The sequence below is a fragment of the Larus michahellis genome, chromosome 5, assembly GCF_964199755.1.
Source record: "Larus michahellis chromosome 5, bLarMic1.1, whole genome shotgun sequence".
Classification (NCBI taxonomy): Eukaryota; Metazoa; Chordata; class Aves; order Charadriiformes; family Laridae; genus Larus; species Larus michahellis.
In genome coordinates, this window is record NC_133900.1 from 76,964,282 (window position 1) to 76,976,550 (window position 12,269).

Below are 12,269 nucleotides of genomic sequence, written 5' to 3' on the forward strand. Positions count from 1 at the left end.
TTACATCCAAAAAGATGAATGGAAAATTGTGCTTTCAGACAGTAAAGTTATTTATCATACAGGGGGAACCAATTCGTCTCACCGTCAGATTCTGGGCAAATTTGTTTATGTACTGTATATATATATATATATATGTGCAGTTCATATCCAGGTCCTGCAAAAATCTAAAACTATGTGCTTCACTTCATGTAGCAAAGGCACCTGTGTTATTCTCCCTTTTGGACAAAAGGTGATATTATGTTCCAGGTTTCCTGATGAAGAATACATTGATTTCTGAATATCGCACTCCCGTCTCTACGTTGGGTGGCAACACGAACCACAAGAGAAGGCAGCGCCGTATTCCTGCTTACACTGGAAGAAGTTGCTCTGCAGGCCGTTTGAAGCGTCGAACTTGTCACAAGGGAAACCGAGCAGAACTGTGAAGCAGAGGGATAGTAACAAAAGGCTATTCTGGTGTGAGGAGAAAACTGGAGTCATTCTAGCTCCACAAGCAGATGTTGCTACTGGATTGACATGTGGAGCCTGCTCCTGCTGGGGACAGGTAAAGTTTACCATTGGGACAGACGCAGAGCTCATAGATAGTCTGGCGAGGAGCTGAAGAGCTGGGAGAGGAGGAGGAGGAGGAGGAAGAGGAGGAGGAGGAGGAGGAAAGGAACCCACTGGTAGATTTCCCAGACGGATCGTATCTGCGTTTAAAAATATCTACGAGGAAAAAAGAAAAAAAAAGGAAAAGGAGTAAGTAAATTTTCTTTCAGCATCGTGACATATTTAAAGCCGTGTTTTGAGGCAGTCATGAGTTTTTTAGAAATACATATAAAAAAAAGGAAATCTTTTATTAGAAGTATTAAAAAAGGCTTCTAGAAACATCAGAAATAGATATTAGAAATAATTATTTTTAGAAATAAAACACCTGACATTTATTGTTTTTCAGCTCTGAGCAGCTGAATACCCATGAACGCTCATTACTACAGTATACGCAAACACTTCACCCAACACGTTTATTCAGACACAAGCAGCGTCATACAAAATCATTTTGACAATATTCTTGAATAGGCTGAATTTTCACTTGTATATTTTATGATTAAAATTTATTCATTCACGGCAGTAGCATATCCTTGCTCTGGAAGAATTTGTATTTAATAAGTGTGAAGTGATATTGAAGCACATTCCCCAGTGTGCTCCTGTAAGCAGCTGGAAATATGTGCTGAACTGTGCTAAATTATAGGGGCTTAACAATAGCTACATCCAGAGAATAATTAAATAAGGGTACAGAGTCATACGCACAAAATAAAGAGCTTATTTGACCTAAATTAAGAGGAGAAAATGTTTCAGGTTAAAGTCTCATTAAGAAGGTCATCAAGCTATTCCCACTTGTTTCTGAACAATGAATATGATTAAAAAAATTCTTTTTTTAATCTCCTTCCATTGGAAATAACATAAGTCAGTATGAGACTGTAAATACCAGTAACATTCATGAATCTATACTGAGTTCTGCAGCATTTACACTTATGATACGTTTTCAGGATGTTGAAAAACTACACCATGAAATCAGGTAACTAAAGCAGGAAAAACTCATGCCTTCCACTGGCACAAACAGATGAGCTTCCAGCTGCTTAGAGTTTATTTTTTATTCATGGAAGGAGTAAACGAGAGCCAAAGTAAGATCAGTCATGGCCTCACATGCAGACCTTGAACTTCAAGAAAAGAGGTAACAAATCAAAATGGATTTAAGCTTTTCAGATAAGGCTTAGGAAAAGGTGATTTGCTTAAATACTTACTAGTGTTGTTATACAGTATTGAAAACCAACAAAGCCACCCTGACACCATTATATCACAACGTTGTCAGTACATGTAAAGAATCTGAGGAGATATGGCAAGTATTGTTTTTTTCTACAGGAGACAAGTATTACTTTATGATAAAATCGGCGCTGTATGGAAGAAAAGCAGCGCAGGAGCACTCCTAAGGCCCTGCTGGGGAGAAGGGAAGGAGAGCAGGCGGGGACAAATTAGAGAAGACTGGATAAAATTCCATGCAAAGACTGATGCACGGTCACATTACCATGCACAGCAGAAGCACTGGAAGTGACTGGGATCATCGAAGGAAATACAGGCTGGAAGCAGCCCCAAATGATATAACACCCCGCCCCCCCACTGCGAGTTCTCCAGCTTCCAGAGTGAGGTACTGTCATCGCTGGGAATTCACACTAAAAGGGACGGCAAGAGAGAATCTCAGAGGCACAGGGGACAACTGCGTGGCACAATGCCGGTTTTAATTCACATCCTGACTGATAGAGGAACTGATTTCGAAACTAAAATGCAGCAAATTATTATCTTTGTTCTGTAATTTGGACGACAAAGGAACTATGTATTTATACACACATACACACGTTAAAAGTCCAGTATCATAGACCCGAAATAAGTAGGAGTCAAAAATCTCTGCAGAAATAAATTAGATGGAAGAAACGTGGATGGTGTTGGGAACAATTTAATAATGTTCTGCTAGAATTACAACTGAAGAAGAAGATTAAACACGTAAAAACATTCAGCTCAGCTAGGAGTAAATGTGAAAGTAACTACAGCAAGTGTAATAAGAAAAGAAAATAACAGATGGGACAAAAAAGGAACTTGATAGCAAACTAGAAGCTAGGAATTGGTAAAATGTAGGACGGAAACAAAGGACATAATCATCCGTCAGTGGAGTGATGGCTAATAAAAAGTACTCTCTCACTTCTCACATGAAGAATAAATGTTAACAAGTCTGCTATTAACGCAGCAATGGTGGAGCTATCAACAGTACTGTGTAAAAACCCAGTAGCATTCAACAGCGCACGCTCTATCTAAGTATAAGCGTATCTTTTACGCTGAATAGTGCTCAGTACAGCTCTGTACTTGGAGAAAGAACAAGTACTGATGTCAGAACATGACTGTGATAAAATACTTTCAATTTCAACAGTAACTGAACAGGATATTAAACAGGAGCCAGCAATGTCATATACTTTTAATCAGCCGCTCTTGATAACTTTTAACAAATAGATCTCAAAAAAAAATCTGAGCAGCCTTTCGGACTTTTAATACTGATTTCAGTAAGCTGTGATATACTTGGAATATTGAAGGAGATAAGGAAAAGACTATTTCTACGCTTTTGTTTAAAAAAAATGGAAGCAGGAGATATTAGAATATTATATATGTGAGTATAAAAGGCACTTCAGTGTAGAAAACATACATGTAAGAAAATGCAACTACAATACAAGATTAGCTATTTGTACTTTTGACAGAGCCTGTGACTGGCCGTTTTAACAGTTTAGCTGCAGTGGGGATGGGGAAGGATCATGAGAAATCTGTAAATGGGTTCTAAAAGACATGTCTTGATTCAAACAAGAATTAACACAGAAAAAATCAGAGGGCATATGTGTCAGAGATCAGGCTAGACTGAAATCTCTTTAACTTTATTATCTTTTTTTCTAGGAGGTCAATACTTGTGTGTGTTTGCTTACATTAGGACAGCTACGCTTCTGCAGCCCCTCATTGCAGATGTTCTCTAGTGTACTGCTCTAAGGCTTTAATCCAGTGGACCTTGCTCCAGTGTGCGTTATAATACGATGTAGCTCAGTTATTATTTTCCTCATTATATCAAACGATCTTTTTAAGCATAAATGTGCATGCTTTTCCACTGGTGCTTACAAATTTCACGATGTGATGTAGATCCGCCCAGCTTTTTTCCGGTGTCATCACCTTGAGCGGTAGCTATGGGGTCCTGTCGCAGCACACGTCCCAGAACATCTGGTGAGCAACGCGGATATTGGGGTACAGAGTCTGGTTTCTTGTGAGGGTGTATCTGCTGCGGTGAGTCTAACGAGCTCCGTGCCACGGCAGAAAGATGGGAAGGCTATGCAATTTAAACAGACTCCTACAGCTAATCCCTGGGGGTGCCCGAGATGAAGAGGACTAATATAGATGGCTAAAAGCCAGCATTAAAATCCACTCTATACATACGCTGTCAAGGTTATAAATAAAAGATTAAATTTAAAGATGCAACATTGCTACCTATTAGTCAAGCAGGGGTCCAAATGTGTCATCATAATAGCCCAATATGTAAAGAATTTGAGAAGAACATAGTCCATGTTTGAGGATATATCCTCTCCGCTCCTATCTTCTGCTAAAAACTGAAATTCATGGCCAAAAAGTTCTCCAACATCAGTAAAACTTAAACTACTCACCATTTTATGCCTGCTGTTATGAAGCATTTAAAGAGAAGGGAAGAAGTGGCAAGACAAAAACCTGAAGAGTATTAGATTCTCGGGGAACACTGTTGCTAGATGACAGTAGTTAATGTAGGCGCCTGTATACACCGTCTTTCTCTAATCTTTTGTGCTGTGAAAGGTGTGAGATAAGCCATTTAATACTTCATATGCATCTCTTTCCGAGAGTCTCACACCTCAGCAGATAAATAGGCCAGGATACAAACAAAACTTTTATCTGTTCTTGAAACATTGTAGGAGACTGACTGAGAGATTACAAAATGGAAAAGGCAGCCGTTACTCGGAGAAATGCAATTTCACATCAGAGAGCAGAGCATCCAGCAGCATCATTCCCTCTGAATACTTGAGGTTTAGGAATCCTAGATCGCTGCTATGTCTTGTGCATTTTAGTGCCGAAAAAAATATATTAGCCCTATAATATTTACAAGTAGACCCGATTTCTGACTAATTAAACTAGCAAACTGAATCAGCCTGTAGGGTGGGTGATAGGAATGGAAAAATTGTACTATTTTATATACATTTTTTGCTAACGGAGATCTGCAAGTCATCTGCTTATCAGACTGTGCTGTTAATCCGAACAGTGAGAGGGAAAAGGAGAGGAAGGCAAGCCAGAAAACAGATTATCTGCAAACCAAGGAACTAACTGGAAGGAGAGAACTTTCAGTGGGCAAGACACAGGCATGATGTAAAAAATCAAATATTTCTACAAGCTGTTTCATACAGAGATATGAACCTGCCATGTATAAAAGTGCTCCACTAGGCCCTTGACTAAGTCCCCTCAAGAGAGAGATGACAGGCAAAGCTGATCAAGCCAAATGAAAGTGTTAGGATTTATAAATATTGAAGAATTTTCTCTATTCATCTACAGTTTGAATAGACGGGTAATTCTACAGAGATGCAAAGGCATATTTCAGGGCTAGCATAGGTAAGAAATGGCAGGAACCTGGAGGAAATGTGGAAGAAAAGAAGGAAAGCCGAAAGGTTGGTGTTCATCAACCAGTATGAGGAGACAGTATAATGACATCTCACTAAAACCTTTTGGGTTCCCTTACGCTCTTCAGAACTAATCTGAATTATAACAATGCAAAATTTTGCCTAGTCTTTTTGCTGTTCTCCATATGCTATCAGAAGCATACATACAAAGAGGATTATACAGATGGGTCACTACACTCAACTATATTATTTTCATATGCTGGTATGAAGACAGGATAAATTGCAGTAATTTCGTTCACATGGGCTATTTGTTCTAACACTTATCTGTGTTTTTGACATTCATTTTAAAACCAATCACCTAAACTAGCTTTCATTAAATCTGAAAGATAGTTCTGAGGAAAAAAGAAATCATAATGGAAAATTAAAATATTAACTTGATAGCATATTTACTGTAAAATCTAAACACATGCTGGCACAATATCTGGAACCATATCTGTCATAATGATAAATAATATCGAGGAACAACTAGATCCAAAGATCTAGTACAACCTGCGTATTGAAAATGTCTTCTCTACAAGAGCAGGATGGATTCACCACAAAACAAATGAGACCTTTAGACCAAAGCGTAGTCTGGTGTGGTGAATGTTCTCTTTCTAAAGATTCTACCAGATACACCCGGACAGAGCCAACCTGGCAAGTTTCTTCTTTTCTTAACATTGCTCCTATTCCCACCTCCATGTTATGCCTGGAACTATTGACAACTGAAAGTGATTTGAAAACGAACACATATATGCATGAAACATACCATTGTACATCAGTGAAATGTACAGCTCCTGCTTGAATGGAAGAATTTATGTTTTGACTCTTCGATAATGAGTTGGTGTTTATGAGAGTCGAGTTTTATTTTAAGTACACGTTTTTGTAAATTCATGTGAAATAAAGACAAGCATATATTGTAACTTCTGAGTTATAACTCCAGTGCAATTTACACAGGTGGCTACGGAAGCCAAAACTTCCTGCTGTACGTCTTCCTTCTGTTAAAGAAATCATTTTCAGGGATGATGTTTACAAGCTCCAGTGTTCATGGAGTGCCAATGGTAGTCTCGTACACCAGAATTCCCAGAATCAAATTCTACATAATATTATATGTCTTTGCTAATTCATTAAATCAGGGGAAATATGTGACTTCTTTATGATTTATGTACCCAACCCAGAAAGAGAAATGTATTTGGAATATTTGTGCTTAGTCTACCAAGTACAAAAACTTATTAATTAATTACCATTCAAATCAGAACTAGATTAAAATGTGGTATTAACGGAAAAATGTTTTATTTATATAATAAATTAGTCATTCTCACGTCTTTTTTTTCTTTCTAATAAAATGGCTTATGGTGTTGGTCTTCAAAATTTGCCCATGAACAAACAGTTCAAAGATGGGTGATATCAGTTAAAATGCTTTGCTTTTGTAGGTTGGGAACACTGTATTTTGGTTGTAGACTTCTACATAAAAGTCTTTTTATTGTAACTTAACTTATACATTAGAAACTGTTTTAAGCTGAAAATGAAAGTTGTTGTTTAAAAATAACACAGCATTTAATAATTTTAAATATCTGTCGAAACATCTTAATAGAATTTTTCAAATCAATAATTAAAAAAATACAGAAATTTTTTTCCCTTTCCTTTCTTTCACTTTCCTTTCCTTTCCTTCATTTCCACTAATGTCTTTCCTCCCAGACAACAGTGACAAGTCAACTGGTTAATACCAAAAAACGCAGCATGTAATTGTTAGGCAATTTTTGGTGAATAAACTGGCTCTTTGAGCCCTACAGCCTGCCATCGCTTATTTTTCACTGAGCTCACTTCATCCATATCAAACATTTAATTTTGTTTTTTTTTTTGCAAACATTTAATCTCAGACAAACATAACTTGTCTGAATTGAACTAATCTGGGAAATGTTGCTGCCTTTGACAAGCCATTCCTCTGTAGCCATGGCAAGCACCTTGCAGAAGAAGGTAGTTCCATTTCAGTGTATTTAGATAATTTAAAAAATCCTTTTTTTTTTCTTTTTTTCTGTTTCAGAACATAAAAAACATCCATAACCCCCACCAAAACCCAAAGCTTTGAAATGGCACTGTTGGTTGGGTTTACAAGTGAAAATTACTCTAGTTTTATTACGTGTTAATCTCTGCATTAAATACATCTCTTGAACTTAAGAGAGAACTGGATAGAACATGTCAAATGTTAGTAATTTATGCATTTGTTAGTCTCTACAAAATAATCTTGGGCGTATGCTTCATAAACTGTGTTGTGCTAAAATGGTAAACATAAACTTGGCCTCTTGTCTGCTACACTGATTTTGAGTAAACTTTGCCTGTTGAAGAGTATTGCTCCTTTTCAAAGTGACAGCTATAAGCCTCACTAAGGGATCAGCCTCATTACGCCAGAAGCAACCAAATGCAGTCTACAAACGATGCTATGAAGGAGGGTAATTTGACAAGGAAATCCAAGGGCATAAAGAAGTAAATAGGAAAAAGGTCACAGACAGGGTGACTAATATGAATATGTTTCTAAAAATGAGAAGCCTCTGCGTGTCTTCTTCCTTTTACTTACCTGACCTTTGACAGTCAACGGGATACAATGGAAGTGCAGAGCCTAGCTTACGTAGAAGCTGCTTGCAAAAGTATGTAGCAGCTGCACAAGCCTCATAAAAGCTGAGGCGAGTTAGCAGCCGCCTGCTTCAAAGGGTGATGTATTGTCAAAACCATTAAAATTATTTGTTAGACCAAGGAGTGGACAACACCAAATAATCCTTTAAGCTTGTTACCATTATATGATAACGGGTTTCAGGTTCAATTCTAAGATATTTTTATGGCCAGCAAAATCTGTTATCAACAGAATTCAAAATTGATCTGTACTCTTGCATTGTGTTCATATGTAAAAGCAGCAGCAGTCAGCTAGCACTCCTTGTGCTGAATTTCCAAACGAGAAATGTTCTTTTTCCTCTTATGTGAACCAGTAGATTCGGCTAGAGCCTGGAGCTTCACATTTCCTTTTCCTCGTAAATGATTGCTGCTTTAAACCATTGGTTATGGTTTATTTATAGAATAATACATAGTTCACAATTAAAGGCCAAGCTATAATTGAATCAAAGGGTTCTGCTGATGCCTCAGCTCACAAGGGTGCAGCTCAAGAGCTTTATAAAGGGCAGCAGAATCTGAGTCTAAATTACAGCCCCCAGTATTCAGCCTGGGATCACGCACTATAATGCGTAATAGGGCTAAAAGGATTATTATAATGCAGCAGTAAATAAAAAGAAAATGTATCAAACAGCAGAATTCAGAATGCTTGCAAAGGCTTTCAGTTTATGATGTAGGAGGCTAGAGATTATACTGCATGAGAAATAACGCTAGAGGAAAAGTATTTCATAAACACATTTATGTTCTTAAACAATATTCTGCAGTTATTCTTAAATAAAAGGAAAATATATGTTTCATAGATTAACGCACAGTAAATTCATAATGTTCTGCTATATGGCTATAACTGGTTGATTCCAGATGCCACATGGCTATTTTCTGGCATAATAGGGCAATAATTATGCTATAGAAGGAACATGTTAATTCACATATCTTTGATGATTTTTTGAATAAGCTTACGAACATTAAAAAGTTAAATTTACTTAATCAGTGTGATAATTATAAAAAAAAAAACTTGTGTTTTTTTTCTAGTACAAATAATGTCTTATCACAAAAATGGTTCACAGCTCCAATTCACAAAGACAGCATTCTTTTATTCGAGAAAGAATCCTGACTGATGAAGCATACATTTTCAGGCTAAAATGAAGATTCTTTTTGACAAAGGTACTGTGTTTTGGTTTAGAATGCGTTTTATTAAAAATGAGTAATGATAAACCCTTTACATTTTTTTCCATACTGTCTGCGAATCTGTGGTGTATCTGTTGGGCTGTAAGCAAGGACACCAATGAGTATTTTGTTACATGGATACTTTATCCATCAGAGGTTTATCCTGGTTCCTCACACCAGGCTGTAATCAGTCCACCAATTCCCTAATGGCCCTAATGTGGTAATTTTGCACGACCGGTGATGCTGTGGGAGCTCATCGTATGCCTTCCAAAGTGTTTCTGCATTTTCCTCTGACCTGCTCCAGTGTAAGAGAGAAAACAGTGGACTAGAAAGGCATTGGTCAGACCTCAGGACGGAATTTCTCTGTGGATTTAGGGTAGAGTTCTTTGCAGATCTTACTGGAATTGCAAGTATTCAGTAGATAATTAGACTCTTTGAACTTTGTTGGATGTATGTTTACAGAACAGCTCCTTGGGAAAGGTTGGGGAAAGCTTGGTATCCTGTTTTCTGATATCTATCAACATAACATCTACTTGAGAAATCACAGATGTGCAAAATCTTACTTACCGTGTCGTGGAATAAAATTTTTTTTAATATTAAGTTGAGCAAAATCTTCTTTACACTGACTTTTTTTTTTCCTACAAAGCATTTAATATTGAATAGAATTCAAATTCTGAATAATACATGATATAGTCATTATAACTTTTCTTGAGTTCGCATTCTCAAAGTCCAACTGAGGTCACAGGATGTTATTTCCAAAACGACCTCTTCGATAAGTTGCAGTAAATACTTAAGAAAAAATAGAAGTCACGCAACAAACTCACAGTGTTGATATAAGCAAAAATGCCTGATGAATCCACAGATTAAATACTTGTACAAAGCCCCACGGAGATGCACGATAGCAAACCAAGACATTATAGCTACAATCATTGCTTCAGGGCTCTCGGGGGATCGAGGAAGGTAACAGTCTTTCTGCTGTTTTGGTTTTTTGGTTTGGTTTTTTTTTTCATTTTCAGTTGAGTATTACTTTTTCCCTCTGGCAATATCACGAATGGAAAGAACAAAGAAATACATTCTAGGTGAAAAAATTACGTTAATAAACACAGGAAACATACTAGATTGGGCCAGGTATGGATTTATGGACGAGCAGCAGGAAAGGTTACAGAAAGCTGTAGCCCCTGCAATAAAAATACTCACAGAAAGCACAAGGGTGAGGGACGACAATGTTTACTACTAAAGGAGGATTAGACTGTCCTTACTGCTATCTCAGCAACTTTAGGCAACAGTAACAAAGACTTCATATTTAGAGAGGTGGTAAGTAAAGATGAAGAATTGTGGGAAGAGCTGGCTTTTGGAGAAAATCAGAACTAAGACGGGACATGTGGTATATAAATATTTGAGGTTCTGAATTAGGAAAACAGCGCGCTTTAATTATGCAGGACAGATACTTGCATCAATAGAAAAATGTTATCAAAGTAGGCCTTTGATGCAGTATATTGGCCAAAAATGTTCCTGTCCGCACTGTAATGCATACAGTGTGCATTGCAGGGGATTTTCTGTGACAGATGTGGTGGGGTTTGTTGTTCCTTATTTGGACAGTTTGTAAAGTATCTGGGAACACTTGGTAGAAAATACCAAATACAAACACAAAAGGCAAAAAATTTATAAAGAGCTCCATTCCTAATTACATATTTACATTAAGCAATCAGTTTTCCAAAAATGCTGTAACCTGGCAAGTCCCACTGAGAACAATTTTAAAATCTATCCGTTTCTCTGAAGTGCCTAATAGGAATCTGAGAGCCTTTGATACCCTCGCACAAGTTTTTTTTAATGTTATATCATTTTAAGGATTGAAGATGAAAGGACTCTCATACCAATAATCTTTCATGCATTTCTGCAATACATGGATGGCCAACCAAACCAGTGACCCAATTTAACATCGTTTTCATTTGTTCGCACGGGTTTACACAGGAAGAATCGATTCCAAAATCTTTTTACGAGTTGATCACTGAAACAAGACACTGATGAAACAGTACAGTGAACATACCGTTGAAGTACTCTGCCTCTCTTACAGAGATAGTAACAGTTTGAGGAAATAAATCACATGTAGAGCAAATTTTTTAGACCTCTTCATCATGGTTTAATGAAGTATTAATCCAAATTAATTCACATGTCTCTCTCTAAGTTTGTCAGATTCATCCAATGTAATTTTTTACCACTATCACTTAGCTGTCTCTGTTCCAGGAATATGCTGAAGTACTGGATAGCTTTTCCCTTGACTCTTAGATTAAAAACAATTCTTATCTATATTCATTTAACTAACATTTTCTCAGTGTGAATGAAACTTAGTGATTCAAATATTTGCAAAATGCAAATAAGTATTAATAATTGTGCAAGCTAAACCAAAATCACTTTAATGTAGGCAAAGGCAGAACATTTCTTGTGCTGTTTATCTTGCTGCTGAATAAATTATTCTCACATTGTTTGCATTATGCGAGGCAGAGCTGTAGAACATTTCTCTGCTGGTTGAACTTACCTCCCCTTCTGTGGACTGTAAGTGCAGTTCTTTCCTACAGGTAGCCTTTAAGTCTCCTGCAGCTGCATTGACTTGCACTCCCCTGGGTGCTTCCATCACCAAAGATCTTGTAGGGGATTCAAGTCTGAAAGACAAAAACAACCACTGAGAAAAAATCCACTGGATCAAACCACCAAAAAAGCACCCGGCCCCAAAATCCTCATTGCCTGTAGATGCAAATCTATTTTGAATTGTAAACGGATTCAGTGGAGGGCCATGAAGATGATCAGAGGGCTGGAGACCCTCTCGTGCGAGGACAGGCTGAGAGAGTTGGGGTTGTTCAGCCTGGAGAAGAGAAGGCTCCGGGGAGACCTTATTGATGCATTCCAGTACCTGAAGGGGGCTACAGGAAGGATGGGGAGGGACTCTTGATCAGGGAGTGTAATGATAGGACACGGGGTAACGGCCTCAAACTGAAAGAGGGGAGATTTAGATTGGATATCATGAAGAAATTTTTTACTGTGAGGGTGGTGAGACACTGGCCCAGGTTGCTCAGAGAAGCTGTGTCTGCCCCATCCCTGGAGGTGTCCAAGGCCAGGCTGGATGGGGCTTTGAGCAGCCTGGTCTAGTGGGAGGTGTCCCTGCCCAGGGCAGGGGGTTGGAACTAGATGAACTTTAAGGTCCCTTCCAATCCAAACCAT

The 12,269-nt window shown here is 37.8% G+C and overlaps 1 protein-coding gene across 1 annotated transcript in view; it reads right to left on the reverse strand.

Moving 5' to 3' along the window:
* Positions 1 to 366: 366 nt before the first annotated feature.
* Positions 367 to 12,269, reverse strand: part of SGCZ (sarcoglycan zeta) — a 489,034-nt gene continuing 477,131 nt past the window's right edge. The window contains 3 exon segments of the mRNA XM_074588148.1: positions 367 to 619; positions 622 to 702; positions 11,590 to 11,713. Coding sequence (XP_074444249.1) covers positions 479 to 619; positions 622 to 702; positions 11,590 to 11,713 — 346 coding nt within the window. The 3' untranslated portion in view covers positions 367 to 478.